At 54.3% G+C, this 12946-nt stretch overlaps 3 protein-coding genes across 6 annotated transcripts; 2 read left to right on the top strand and 1 right to left on the bottom strand.

Annotated features, from left to right (window-relative positions):
* Positions 1 to 495: 495 nt before the first annotated feature.
* On the bottom strand, positions 496 to 2931 carry Slc52a2 (solute carrier family 52 member 2). Of its 3 annotated transcripts, none has more exons than XM_026782578.1 (5): positions 2568 to 2931; positions 2259 to 2493; positions 1285 to 2173; positions 1069 to 1192; positions 496 to 964 (listed from the first exon to the last, which is right to left on the bottom strand). In XM_026782578.1, exons 2-5 carry the CDS (start codon positions 2386 to 2388, stop codon positions 752 to 754), a joined length of 1356 nt encoding a protein of 451 aa, XP_026638379.1. In that variant the 5' UTR covers positions 2389 to 2493; positions 2568 to 2931; the 3' UTR covers positions 496 to 751. The 3 variants fall into 3 exon arrangements, with proteins under 3 accessions (XP_026638379.1, XP_005354173.1, XP_026638380.1); XM_005354116.3 differs by having other exon boundaries at positions 2607 to 2931; XM_026782579.1 differs by lacking the exon at positions 2259 to 2493 and having other exon boundaries at positions 2607 to 2931.
* A 124-nt stretch (positions 2932 to 3055) lies between these two features.
* Positions 3056 to 5971, top strand: Fbxl6 (F-box and leucine rich repeat protein 6). Of its 2 annotated transcripts, none has more exons than XM_005354115.1 (9): positions 3056 to 3467; positions 3722 to 3880; positions 4008 to 4071; positions 4334 to 4465; positions 4546 to 4653; positions 4734 to 4847; positions 4925 to 5156; positions 5233 to 5479; positions 5727 to 5971. In XM_005354115.1, the coding sequence occupies exons 1-9, from the start codon at positions 3076 to 3078 to the stop codon at positions 5875 to 5877; spliced, it is 1599 nt and encodes a 532-aa protein (XP_005354172.2). In that variant the 5' UTR covers positions 3056 to 3075; the 3' UTR covers positions 5878 to 5971. The 2 variants fall into 2 exon arrangements, with proteins under 2 accessions (XP_005354172.2, XP_026638372.1); XM_026782571.1 differs by lacking the exon at positions 5727 to 5971 and adding an exon at positions 5571 to 5713.
* A 673-nt stretch (positions 5972 to 6644) lies between these two features.
* Tmem249 (transmembrane protein 249) lies at positions 6645 to 8481 on the top strand. The gene is made up of 6 exons (XM_013348768.2): positions 6645 to 6772; positions 6848 to 6998; positions 7204 to 7298; positions 7398 to 7593; positions 7760 to 7845; positions 8085 to 8481. The coding sequence occupies exons 4-6, from the start codon at positions 7437 to 7439 to the stop codon at positions 8265 to 8267; spliced, it is 426 nt and encodes a 141-aa protein (XP_013204222.1). The 5' UTR covers positions 6645 to 6772; positions 6848 to 6998; positions 7204 to 7298; positions 7398 to 7436; the 3' UTR covers positions 8268 to 8481.
* Positions 8482 to 12946: the final 4465 nt, after the last annotated feature.

Below are 12946 nucleotides of genomic sequence, written 5' to 3'. Positions count from 1 at the left end.
GCCTCCCCGACAGGCCTCTCTCCGTCTACCATCATATGTAAAGAAGGCAGAAAGTCAGGCCCTTGCCCTGAGGTTCCAGCCCTTTGTGTGAGAGCCTGAACCGCCCAGCCCAGAAATGACCCCATTCTGAAGATAACAAGTTTGGGTCAAGGACAGCTACTACACATCTTCCTGAACAGGGGACCTGGGGGCTCTGACTGCAGGAGCGGAAAACTGGAAGATGGTAGCTGGGAGGACTGGTAAGCAAGGCCCTCAAGCTGATAGATCCTGAGAGGGCTAGAACCTTAAAAGCCAACACCTGGGGCTGGAGAGGAGGCTCCGTGGTTAAGAGCACTTACTGCTGTTCCAGAGGACCTGGGTTCGATTCCCAGCATCTTCGTGGCAGCTCAGAGCAGTCTGTAACTCCAGTTCCACAAGATCAGACACCCTCTACTCCTACAGAGGGAAGTTGACCTGGTACAGGGAGCTGTGCTGTGGGATTAACAACTCACCGGATAAAGATGACGTTTTATTCTGAAAAGCCCGCAAAGATCCCAGGGTGTAGGCCATGGCCCTAACCTACCCCTAGCTCCAGGCCTGCTCTTTGGTCCTCACCCTGGTCTTTTCTCAAAAGCCAGGTCTCTTACGGAGTGTACAATATCCATGAGTGTATCTGTGAGTAGAGAGGCCACCTTGGGCCACTGGACTCAGTCACTGTGGCGATCTCCAGGGGGAGACAAGTGAGGTGAAGTAAGTCCCACATGTCCCAGGTTCAGGGGCCACACTGGTCCTCACAGTCCTTTACACTCTGAAATACTGGATAGATGCTGGTGAGAGGGAACATGGTAATGGCACCCAGCAGAGAGCCCACCTGGATAGCCACACCAGCTGCAAGCAGTGCTGGCCGGCCTCCACTGTGCAGCAGGGAATTGATCGCCACCTTGACGTATGAGAACACGCCCGCACACAGTACCCACGAGAGCACCTGAAAGTGGGGGTAGAGGGGAGGTCTGCAGCAGCAGGCTAAATGTGAAGTCCCCCTGCTCCGAGACAAGCCCTATTCCTGCTTCATCTCTCCATTCTACTTACCACAAGGACCACACCTGCAGAGGTGCCCACCAGAGGAGGACAGGGACTTAAGACTGCCAGTGTCATCAGGTAGGCTCCAAAGAACATGCCCAGAATAGACAGACCATACAGCCCTGCCAGAGACCTGTCAAGGATGGGCTGAAATTCAGGACTGGCTGTCCCAGGCCCTGGCTGACCTCAGGTTCCTCCCCACCGGGGCTTGGGACCCATGGGCACCTGCACAGCACTGCCATGGCCAGAAAACAGGCAAGGGGGTTGGCGGAGCTACCCAGTACGACAGCCAAGTGGTAGGCTAGGCGCCCGTAGGGCAGGCAGGAAAAGCTCTGTACAGCAGGCAGCACACCGTTGGTCAGAGCATTGGTGACAGCCAGCAGCCCCAGTAGACTGGCACTTCGGGAAGAGAACAGCTGATGGGCCTTAGGGTCTGGGCTGGGAGCAGTGTCTGCCACCTGGCCTGGTGGTTCCTGCAACGGTGAGACCTCTTCTTCCTCTTCCTCTTCCTCCTCTGTTCCTGGTGTTCCTATCTGAAGCCCTGCATCCACCGTGGGGACAGAGGATGAAGATGGCAGTAGTAACAGGAGACCTTGGAAGGCAGCAGCAGAAGTGCCCAGAAGGGCAGTCATAACCCAGAAGAAAGTGGTGGCAGAAAAACGCTCGGAGAAATTGATGGGGGACAGCTGGATAGGAGGCCCAGTGGTATCATTGGCCAGCATGGGCAGACACTCAAGGCGGCCCACCCCCTGCACCAGGGCTAGCACACAAGGCAACAGGGCACTTAGGCCCTGGCCCAGGAAGAAAGAGCGTAAAAAGGGAGGGGGCAGGTGGCTCAGGAAGGGCAGGAAAGTGACATTAGAAGCACAGCAGGCCAGTGACAATACAAAAGTCAGCGTGAGGAAGGCCACAGAGTGGGACTGCCCTGCCACTGGGGCCACGTGGTTCCACAGAAGGGCCAGCAGGGCTGTGCCCACTACGCTTAGTCCCTGCACCACTTGGATAGGGATCCGCTCGCCCTTGCCGCGGGCCAAACGCCTCCACAGGGTCACCAGCAGCAGACCCAGGTTCCCCAGCGCCACAAGCACAGAGAGGTACGAAGGGAGGCTCCAACCTGCAGTGGAGGGAGGAGACCGTGTAAGCGCACTAGGCTAAGGAACAAAGAGCACCTGCGGCCCATCTCCACCCACTTCACGCACCCTCTGGGAGCTCTTTCGTCACTACAGGCAGCTCTACCCAGATCCCGTTGACCGCAGCCCAGGAGCCCATGCCGAAGAGGGCCACGAACAGATGGGTCAGCACCAGTCGGCCCAGCGGAGGTGCTGCCATTAGGTCAAAGGGGGCCCTCCAGGACAAAGCGCAGGTTAACAGTCCACTCGTCACCACGTAGGTCCGAAGCTTCCCTGGCTACTCTAGGAGCCAAACCTCTTCTAGCTGGAGGGAGACAAAATTTTAGGCGAGTGGACAGAACCGGGGTCTCAGGTAAATAGATGGCAAGACCAAGGTACCTGGAGGGAGGCGGCAGATAGATCAGGAGCTGCACGTACCAAGGAGCATGCACCGGGACCCCACAGAGCAAGAATGGCAAGCGGGAGAGCAAGAAGCTGGCCTAAAGCGTTGCTCCCGGCAGGACGACCAGCGAAGGAGTAGTCTCTGGTGCTTGAGTAGAATGAAGTCTCGGCACTGCTAAACCTAATCAGGACCACGGCGAACTCCACGGCAGCCGGCACGGGTCGGCGAGGGGTGTGGCTGAATGGCTTTACCCAGGGCTCCACCGCCGAGCGCTGTGCATCAGGGGCGTGGGGCAGAAGCTGCCCGCCCAGCACACGCCGCTTGATTCGGGACGCAGCCAAACCCGAGCTCCGGGACTGGATGAAGACGCCCTCAAATCCGCTAGACTCATAGCGGAAGTCCCGCCCCCGGAAGCTAAAAGTAGTGGAAGGCCAGAGGCCTCGGCCACGCCTCTTCCTCCCAGCCCACACACCCACCTTCCGCTTTTGCGGAGGTACCGGAGCTATGGCTCCTGTATCCTCTGGGCGAGTTCGGCGTCGAGCTCGAGGCTCCAAGCGGGCCGATGCGCGAGCCCGCTCGGCCGAGGACTGGTGGTGGGACAGGCTGGCACCTCGCGGTTCTGGATACCACTTGCTGCAAGCGGACAGCATGCTGCTCGTGCTGCCGGACCTAGAACCTACTCGCGCTCGTGCGCACAGGCGCGCCCCTCGCCGCGCTCCGAGACCTCTGACTCGCGGCCCCACAGCGGCAGCCAAGCCCAGGGTTAAGCCCCGACCTGAGCCGTCGCCCGATCAGGGCCCGGACTTCGGCTGGGGAGACCGTATTCCCTTAGAAGTCCTGGTGCATATTTTTGGGTTGTTGGTTGCGGCTCATGGGCCCATGCCGTTTCTTGGCAGGTACACTAACAACAGCGCCTGCCGGGGTAGGGACTGGCCCATTGAGCGGGTTGAGCGGCAAGGCAGAGGGCAGAGCATCTCAACGGGCATACACGAGTGCTCCGGCACCTGTCTCCACTTGGAGTCCCCGAAGCCTGGCTTTGAGACCGCTGCACTGCAAGTTGCCAGGGCAGATATGCTGCTTCTAAGACACTTTATTGTAGGCATCGCTCACGAAAAGTCATACACTCTCAGCGAACTGTTTCTTCTCCTAGGGCTGCACGCGTTTGCCGCCGTTGGCATGAAGCCACCTCCCATCCTTCACTCTGGCACACTGTGACCCTGTCACCCCCGCTGGTTGGCCGGGCTGCCAAGGGCAACCTTAAGGCAGAGAAGAAGCTCCTTGCTTCCCTGGAGTGGCTCATACCCAATCGGTGAGGGTCCCTTGTCATCTCATTCCCTTGCTCTACCAGTGCCTCCGTGCGTCAGTGTTGGGAAGGGAGGACGCTGGCCAGAGGGGTCATGAGGACTCTAGTACAGCTGGGCCTTGCTGTCGCCCAGGTTCTCACAGCTCCAGAGATTGACCCTCATCCATTGGAAGTCTCAAGTACGCCCTGTGTTGGAGGTGAGAACTTGAGCCTGCCCTGAACACCAGCTGTAACATCTGTGTTGCCCACTCTTGGGGAGTTGCCCTGGTACTGCCCCACAGAGATGTCTGCCTGCCTGCCTGCCCAGTTCTGTCTTGCTGACACCTTAGGTAGGAAGTTGCCAGAGGAAAAGGCACCCAAGTGGGCCTGGCATGGACAGAATGGAGTCATAGCTGGGCCACAGGATAGACTTGTCAGGACCTCCCTCTCCATCCCCACATGGCCTCTCTCTTGCCACAGCTGGTTAGCAAGTTCTGCCCCCGGCTCACCTTCCTCAAGCTTTCAGACTGCCACAGTGTGACTGCTGACACCCTGGTCATGTTAGCCAAAGCCTGCCACCAGCTCCACAGCCTGGACCTACACCATTCCATGGTGAGTCCTGTGTCCCAAGGGGCCCGCAAAAGCCTCGGCCCTTCTGAGGTGACACACACAACCCTGTACTGGATCCCTAGGTAGAGTCCACAGCTGTGGTGAGCTTCTTGGAGGAGGCAGGGTCCCGAATGCGGAAGCTGTGGCTGACCTACAGTTCCCAGACGACAGCCATCTTGGGTGCGCTGCTGGTAGGTTGGGGATGGGCAGGGGCAGAGCTGCGTGGGAACTGCCAGGCCTTTTGACCTAGTGTGCTTCCCCACCATTACAGGGCAGCTGCTGCCCCCAGCTTCAGGTCCTGGAGGTCAGCACTGGCATGAGCTGCAACAGTACGCCCCTGCAGCTGCCCGTAGAGGCTCTGCAGAAAGCCTGCCCCCGGCTACAGGTATCCATGCCCTACCTTCCCTCACTTGCCATTCGCCACCGACCTGTCTGCAGCCTATCCCTCCTCCCGACTCCCAGGTGCTACGACTGCTAAATCTGGTCTGGCTTCCCAAGCCTTGTGGACGAGGGGTGCCCCAGGGACCAGGCTTCCCCAGCCTTGAGGAGCTCTGCCTGGCTGGCTCCACCTGCAGCTTTGTGAGCAATGAGGTTCTGGGCCGCCTGCTCCATTGCTCTCCCAAGCTGCGCCTGCTGGATCTTCGCGGCTGTGCTAGGATCACACCTGCTGGCCTTTGTGATTTACCATGTCAAGGTCAGCTGGCCTGGTGTGGTAGGTGGAGAGGGGCTCACTGACTGCCTGCTGTTCACACCCAGTTCTCTCCTTGCAGAGCTGGAACAGCTGTACCTGGGCCTCTACGGCATGTCTGACGGGCTGACTCTGGCTAAGAAAGGCAGCCCCCTGTTGACCCAGAAGTGGTATCACAGCCTCAGGGAGCTTGACATCAGTGGCCAAGGCTTCAGCGAGAAAGACCTGGAACAGGCCCTAGCCGTTTTCTCTGGCACCTCTGGGGGCTTACGTCCAGCCTTGTGCTCCCTCAACCTCAGGGGTACCCGAGTTACACCAAGCACAGTCAGGTCAGTGCCTCTTTCTCTAGTTCTGTGAACGTTGTACTTGCTTCTCTGACTTGGGGAACCAGAGGTGGTCCCCCTCGTTTCACTTTTCCAGGGGCCAAGATGAGTGTAGGTCAGACTCCTGCTTGGGGACATCAGGTGAACTAGGCTTAGGCCTGGGTGGCTCGAGGTCATAGGCCTGGTGTAGAGTGACGACAGACAAGGCTCCCTGGTCAACAGCTCACTTTCCCACGGCCTGCCTGTTCCACAGTTCTGTGATTAGCAGTTGCCCAGGGCTGCTGTTTCTCAATCTGGAGTCCTGCCGGTGCCTCCCCAGGGGACTGAAGCGTGCCTACCGGGGTCTGGAGGAAGTTCAGTGGTGTCTAGAACAGCTGCTTACGAGCCCGCTGTCCTCCAGATAGTCCACTTAACTGGACGTACCAACCAGCTTTGCCCTGCCCCCTTTCACTTGCAGACGTTCGAGCTTTTGTTACAATAAAGTATTTTTAAGCATTCTGTATGGTCCCTTGTTTTATTTGAGATTCTGCTCATGCTAGCCCAGGCTGACCTTACACTCATAGCAGGTCCACCTATCTCAGCCTCCCAGGTGATGGATTTACAAGCATGGACCAATATGTACGGTCCTTAGAGTAACCTATTGGGTGAAAATCAGGGGTCATACCTGACGGAGCGACTACAGCATCCTAGGCCTGTGTATGTGGGAATGGCCCTTAGGTCTCCTAGCCCAAGGGTTTGCTGTGTCTGCTCACTGCAGGGTTCGACTCTTGGACTGTGAATTGCACCCTTGGGACACAGTTATCTGAGGATAGGGTAGGGAGTGAGGTATGAAATGGTGAAAAGAGCCAGGCGGTGGTGGCACACACCTTTAATCCCAGCACTCGGGAGGCAGGGGCAGGTGAGTTCGAGGCCAGCCTGGTCTACAAGAGCTAGTTCCAGGACAGGCTCCAAAGCTACAAAGAAACCCTGTCTCGAAAAACCAAATAAATAAATAAATGGTGAAAAGAAGGCACAGAGGCCGTTATCAGCCACCAGAATCCGTGAGTTGATAACGTTGGCAACAGTGGCTTAGGCTGTCTAGCCATGAGGAAGCCACGCTGCCCACCACGTCATAGAGACTGGCCAGAGAGTGCATGCTCACTAGAAAGGTGTGGTCAATAGAATAGCCCCTTCTAGAATCCTTTACCCTGAACTTCTAGAACCCAGGCAGCTCAGCCTAGACTGTTATCTACTTCCCGGCCCCGCTGTTGTCTGGCAGCTCCTGCTCCGTCCTGAACTGCAGCCCTGGAATTGTCTCGGGTGGGAGCCCTGTATATAGACAGTGGATGGTGGGGCAGTGGGCAAGCTGTATGCTGACTACTTCTACCTAACTAGGTCCCCAAGGAGCAGACCACTGGCCTCCCCACGTCTGTCTTTGCCACACGCTTCCAGCTCTGGGCCGTAGGACTCTTCTCTACTGAGCGTCACTTAGCCAATCGCCTCAAGAGCAACAGCTTTTACCCCTTCAAGCAGCAGCAGCCAGATGGTGGGCAGGGGACTGGGCATGGCCAGGTTCCCCCAAGTGGAGAGGCTGGCTGAAGCTGGGTGGGTGAGGGTAGGCAGGCAGGTGCACTTGGGGGGCGACACTGTAGTAGCATGGAGAACCTCCACTGGGAGGATCCCCTTGGCACTGTCCAACAGCTGGGGGCAGCTCCGGGCTGTCCTCATGTGCTGGGCCATGCTGTCCTCAGTGTTTGTGCTCGAGTACTACCTGGACACACTCTGGAAGGGGACGCTGCTCTTCATCGTCTGCCTTGTCTTGGTCTGCTCTGGCGTCCTGCAAACGGTCAGAGCTCCTGCACCCCACCCCCCTCTCCCTTGGCATGAGGGCCACACAGAAGCTCCAGCCAGAGCTCACCTCCCTGTTAATCCTTGGTGCCTACAGGTGCAGAAGCAGGAAACCTGGTGCTTTTCTCTCTATGGCATGGCTATAGGCCTGTGGCTCATGGTTTCCTCAATCCCCCGGCGCCGCCTAGTGCTGAACCACACCCGCGGCATGTACCATTTCTCCATCAGTGGCCGAACTGTGTGTCAGGGCCCTATGCATCTGGTCTATGTGCGCCTGGCACTCAGCTCTGACGGTGATGCCTGGGATAGGAGAGGGGAGAGGGATGTGGATTTGGAGCTGGGAGGGGGCCAGTAGTCCATCTGGACACTCTCACCTTGGAGGTCCTGCCCCTACCATCCTACCCCCCCCCCAGGCTCTGGGAGGTTAGGTTCCTGGCTCAGTTGCTCATCTATTGGCAGTCTATGGCAGGTGCTTCTTCCAGCTGGTCCTTTGTGGCCACAAGCTAGAGCCACTTGTTCTGGTACAGCTGTCAGAGCGCTATGAGGTGGGTCCTGCCGCCCCCCCCCACAAAGATACTAACTACTGAGTTAGCTTAGAGTTCTTGAATGGAGCTATTTTTCCTCCCTTGGGGCCTCCCCTCTGCTAAGGGTGGCAGGAGCACTGTGGATTCGGGGCAGGGGTAGGGGACCTCCTCGGGGAAGAGGAAGGGGTATGTAAGAGCATGCTGGTGGGGATTCTCCTATCTGGAGAACGAACAACTGGCTGCCACTCACTTACTTGTAGCAAATGGAATTCCTGGGTCGGCACATCGCCCGGAAACTCAACATCAACTACTTTGACTACTTGGCCTCCTCCTACCGTCATGTTGTCCGCCACTGGCCACTGGGGGCCACCTTTAGCCCTGGCATTGTGCAGCGAAAAACACAAATCTACACTAAGTCAAGTGTCACTGACCTGGATGTTTAACTCTGGGGCCTGAACCCCACCCCACACTCCTTTTCCCTATGCTGTCCCTTATCCCCGTCCTGGAGGGACTGCCTGCCAGCCCCACCTACTAGCCTTCCTCTTACTAAAGCTGCTTCAACCTCCAGCCAGGTGGTTTTCTGTTGTTTGTTTTTGTGGGGGCTTCCTTTAAGGGTCTTCCCCTAGCACAACCTTCTAGGGCCTGAGGATCCCATCTTCTCCACTACTGGAATAAATTCCACAGTTTGGGTCGGAAGAAGCAAGGAAACTATGAAACCTGGCCTCTGATTGCCTGAAGTCGTCACTAAGCTGGGACTTCCTTGTCCCTCTTAGCCAGCAATACTGAATTGGGACTAACCAATGAAGCCGAGGAGTCAGAATATGACTGGGTCTGTCTGGTAGTCACCTGCCTCTAGTCCAGCCAGCAGTGATATGATATGGGGCAGAGCCAGACGATATGCCCTGGGCCTTCTGGTATATACAGGACTGTGCTTAGGCACACATGGCTCCCAGAGTCCTCGGCTGAGCTGTCTGGTCCACCATAGCCTATGCTTTGTGTCTCTGGTTGGGGCTCCCTTGTCTGACAGAGCTGCCCGGTCCACCACGGCCTGTGCTTTGTGTCTCTGGTAGGAGCTCCCTTGTCTGACAGACACTCTAGTTCCCATACTGGCACCTGAGGCCTCCTGATGCAGGGGCTGCCGTAGGAGCAGAGGACTGCTGTCCATCTGGCTGTGGTCAACATGTTGGCATGTGTCCCTGAGACCAGGGCTAGCTATGTAATTTGTAGAGCCACAAGATGAAAATATGGAGCCTTGCCTAGTGGTTGTCTTTAATCTCAGCACTTGGGAGGCAGAGGCAGGAAGATCTCTGTGAGTTCAAAGCCAGCCTGGTCTACAGAGCAAGTTCCAGAACAGCCAGGGCTGTTACACAGAGAAACCCTGTCTCAGGGTGGGGACGTGGGGGGGGGGAGGAAGAAAATATGGACTCCTTGTTCAAATCTTAAGGAGCGGGACTTGCTGGCACATACCTGTAATCCCACCTTTTGGAGGATAGAAGCAGGAAGATCAGAAGTTCATGGTCATCCTCTGATACGTTGTGAGTTTCAAGCCAGCTGTGGGCTACATGAGACCCTGTACAACAATAGCAATAAAAGTTACTAAGGGGCTAGGCATAATCATAGCACCCAGGAGGTGGAGGTAGTTTGGGTTACAAAATGAGATTCTGTCTCGGAAAAAAGAAAAAAAGTTAATAAGGGATCTGGAGTGTAGGATATAGCTCACAGTGGAATGCTTGCCTGGCGTGTGCAAGGCATAGGTTCCATCAATCTGTTGGGACAAAAAAAAAAAAGGAAGAAAGGAAGGAAACAGAGAGGAGGAGGGATAGGGAAGAAAGGATGCTGGACAGAAAATGTCCTTGGAAAATCCCAAACTGTTAGCCACGCTAATGGAAAATGGCTGGGAAGCTCAACGAGCAGCTCTGTGAGCAGTGGGGGCACTGAGACTTCAGGAACTGCAGAGAGGAGTCAGCTGGGGTCACAGCTTGAATGGTTTACTGGATAGGTAGAGCCTGGGAAGCAAAGCTGCTTCTTGTACGACCCAGGGTTTCTGGCCTGGGCACTGGGGCTGGTGACCAGGATGGGAGTAAGCATTCTCAGGGGAGTCAGGCCTGAAGTTGTGGGCAAAATCTCTCAGTATTTGCTATTATTTTCAGATCTGAGGATTGAACTCAGGGACTCATAGGTGCTAGGAAAACGGTGTCCCACTGAACTCTAATTGTTTTATCCCTGTACGGAGTTTTATTTATTATTATTTTTATTATTTTAACCAGAAAGGCATGGGGAGAAGGAAGGAGCTGCATGCAGAGGTCTGTATCTGGATCGGGTACTTGTTGCTGCGACCAAATACCAGACAAGAAACAGCTTAAAGGAGAAAGTTTATATCAGCTCATGCATGATGGGATACAGCTGGTTATGGCGGGGAGGTGCAGCCAGCAAGAGCACAGAGTAGCTGGTCTCATTCGTATCGACAGTGGGGAAGCAGAGAGAGAATCCAATATTCTAGCCCACAAGGTGGGTCTCACAGACACACCTAGCAGTGTTTTTCCATGGTGCTTATTCTAACTTCGGTCAAGTTGATAAAATTAACCACCACATTTTTCTTATGTGTTTACAAAGCCGAGGGCCTGGGTGAGATGTGTCTGGCAGCTTGGTAGGGGTAGTAGATGAAAACACGTACAGGGATGCCAACCTGGTACCTGACACAGAGGCAGAGGAAGAGCCTTCAGAGACAGGGAACCAGGAACGGGAGGAGGGGGAACCAATGCTACCTAAGATGAGGACTTCAGACAAGGGCCTCATAAGCTCTGCACAAGCGAGGAGAGGGAGGGAAACAGTAAAACTCAAGTATAGAAAGAGATGGCGGCCTACAAGATGTAGGTCTCATTCGGGTACAGTTAAGACACATTGTGGGGTTGGAGATGAGGCTCAGTGGTTAAAAGAACATACTGCTCGTATAGAGGACCCAACACTGGTCTCCGGCGCCCAAATGAAGTGCCTCACAACTGCCCGCAACTCTGGCTCCAGGGAACCTAGCACCCTCTCGTCTCTGGGCATCTGTACTCACAAGTGGACATACCACAGACATACAGACACCCAGACACATACATACCACACATACATACATTCACAAACATTTTTAAAGGAATACTAGTGTACAAATATTACTGTTCCAAAAGATTTATTATGAAGCAGGTGATTGAATACTTGTAGGAACATGTTCTTGGATGAGCAGACAAGGAAGAAGACCGAGGGCTACAAGTGTGCTTGGGAGCAGGGTCTTTTCTCTCTCCTCCTCTGATTCTGCCCTAGAAAACACTGGTCAGGCAATCGGTCACAAGGGACTATACTCAGCCTGTACTGCAAATCATTTGGGAGGTTATTTAAATAATTCCTGGTTAAGGCAATATAACTATATGTTTTTAATTTCAGAAACTGCCCTTATCTGTAAGTTTTCAGTTTTTGCCATTTCTTTTTTTTCTTTTCTGTTGTTTGTTTGTTTGTTTGTTTGTTTTTTGGTTTTTCGAGACAGGGTTTCTCTGTGGTTTTTGGAGCCTGTCCTGGAACTAGCTCTTGTAGACCAGGCTGGTCTCGAACTCACAGAGATCCGCCTGCCTCTGCCTCCTGAGTGCTGGGATTACAGGCGTGCGTGCGCCACCACGGCCCGGCTTGTTTGTTTTTTGAGATAGGGTTTCTCTGAATAGTTCTGGCTGTCCTGGGACTCACTCTATCGACCAGGCTGACCTTGAACTAGATTGGTCTCAAACTAGGGTCCTTCCTTTCCTCTCTGGTGATGGGAGCACAGGCTTGCACAGGACCCTCAGCTTGATCGTCCATTTTAGTGGTATAGAGCGATAGGTTTAAAAGAAATAAAAAGAGAGGCATGATCGGGATCAATTCCCAGCACCCCCAATGTAACTCCAAGATCTGACACCCTCACACAGACATGCATGCAGGCAAAACACCAGTGCACATAAAAGAAAAAATTTAAAATGGGTATGAAATAGCCTTCCATGGAATGAGAGAATAACCAGACAGGAATGTATAGCAAGGGACTGCCCACTTGCGCTGTGAATGTGTGACTTCATAATCTAGAAAAGCAGAACTCTGCGGCTCAGATTTGCTCAGTGGGCACTTAGCCAGGAAAATATGAGTGGTTTTAATTCCGGTCTGTAGAATCCAAGCTGAGGAGGAAGAGGGCAAGGTTTCAGTTCACTATAGTTCCTTCAGTACCCACAGAGTATGCAAACCATAAAACAGCAATGTCCCCCAAATTCTGTGGGCTGTGGGCTAGCCCCCTCAACAGGGTCGGTATACTCTACCTATGTAGCTGGGCTAATTCATGTAGCTATACTAGCTAGGAGTTTGGTTAGGGCCACAATGTCCAAGATGACCTGCTATCATGCAGGACCCTTTTCCAAGTAGCATCTAATCATTCAGCAGGTCCCCAGATGTTGGTTCTCAGAGGCTATAATAAGAGGGCAGGCCCTGGAGGGCACTTGTTCCAGCATACGCTGGATGCCTCCATGGACAGAAACTTACACAGGAGAGCCGTCGCTATGTGGAGGGGTTAGATGACCTTAGCAGGCAGGAAGAGCAGAGCCGTGAGCATAAACACTCCACCAGAGTACACCGTCTAGATCTCCCCTGCAAGATACAGACCCTTACAGGTCCCCTGGCTTCTCATTTCATTGAGCGCTCCACATTTAGGCCAGAGTCTAAGCATCTCTGTCGGGTGTAGATGCACACGAGGGTCCTCGGGCACAGTCTTCCCTTGGGGTTGAAATGTGGGCTGTAGACAGCTTCCAAAGCAGAGGACGGAAGAGGGAACCAGTAAACGGACAGTGGACCACCTTGGTAGATACCACTTCAAATCAGGTGACCCAAGTGGACATCAGTCACTTTATTGCCATGTACCAGACTTCAGTAAGAAAGCCTGAGTCACCCTCATCTACAGAGAGCAGCAGGCCAACGGAAGGCAGGTATGGTGGCACATGCGTGCATTATATCATCTCAGTGCTTGGGAAACTGGAGTCTGAAGCCTGGACTACATGATGAGCCCAGTTGGAGTATTCTATGAAATACTCCTTTTTTTTTTTTTTTTTTTTGGTTTTTCAAGACAGGGTTT

Source organism: Microtus ochrogaster, chromosome 15 (assembly GCF_000317375.1).
Source record: "Microtus ochrogaster isolate Prairie Vole_2 chromosome 15, MicOch1.0, whole genome shotgun sequence".
In the NCBI taxonomy this organism is placed as follows: Eukaryota; Metazoa; Chordata; class Mammalia; order Rodentia; family Cricetidae; genus Microtus; species Microtus ochrogaster.
The sequence above is the reverse complement of the archived record's forward strand: the minus strand, read 5'-3'. Positions and strand labels throughout refer to the sequence as shown.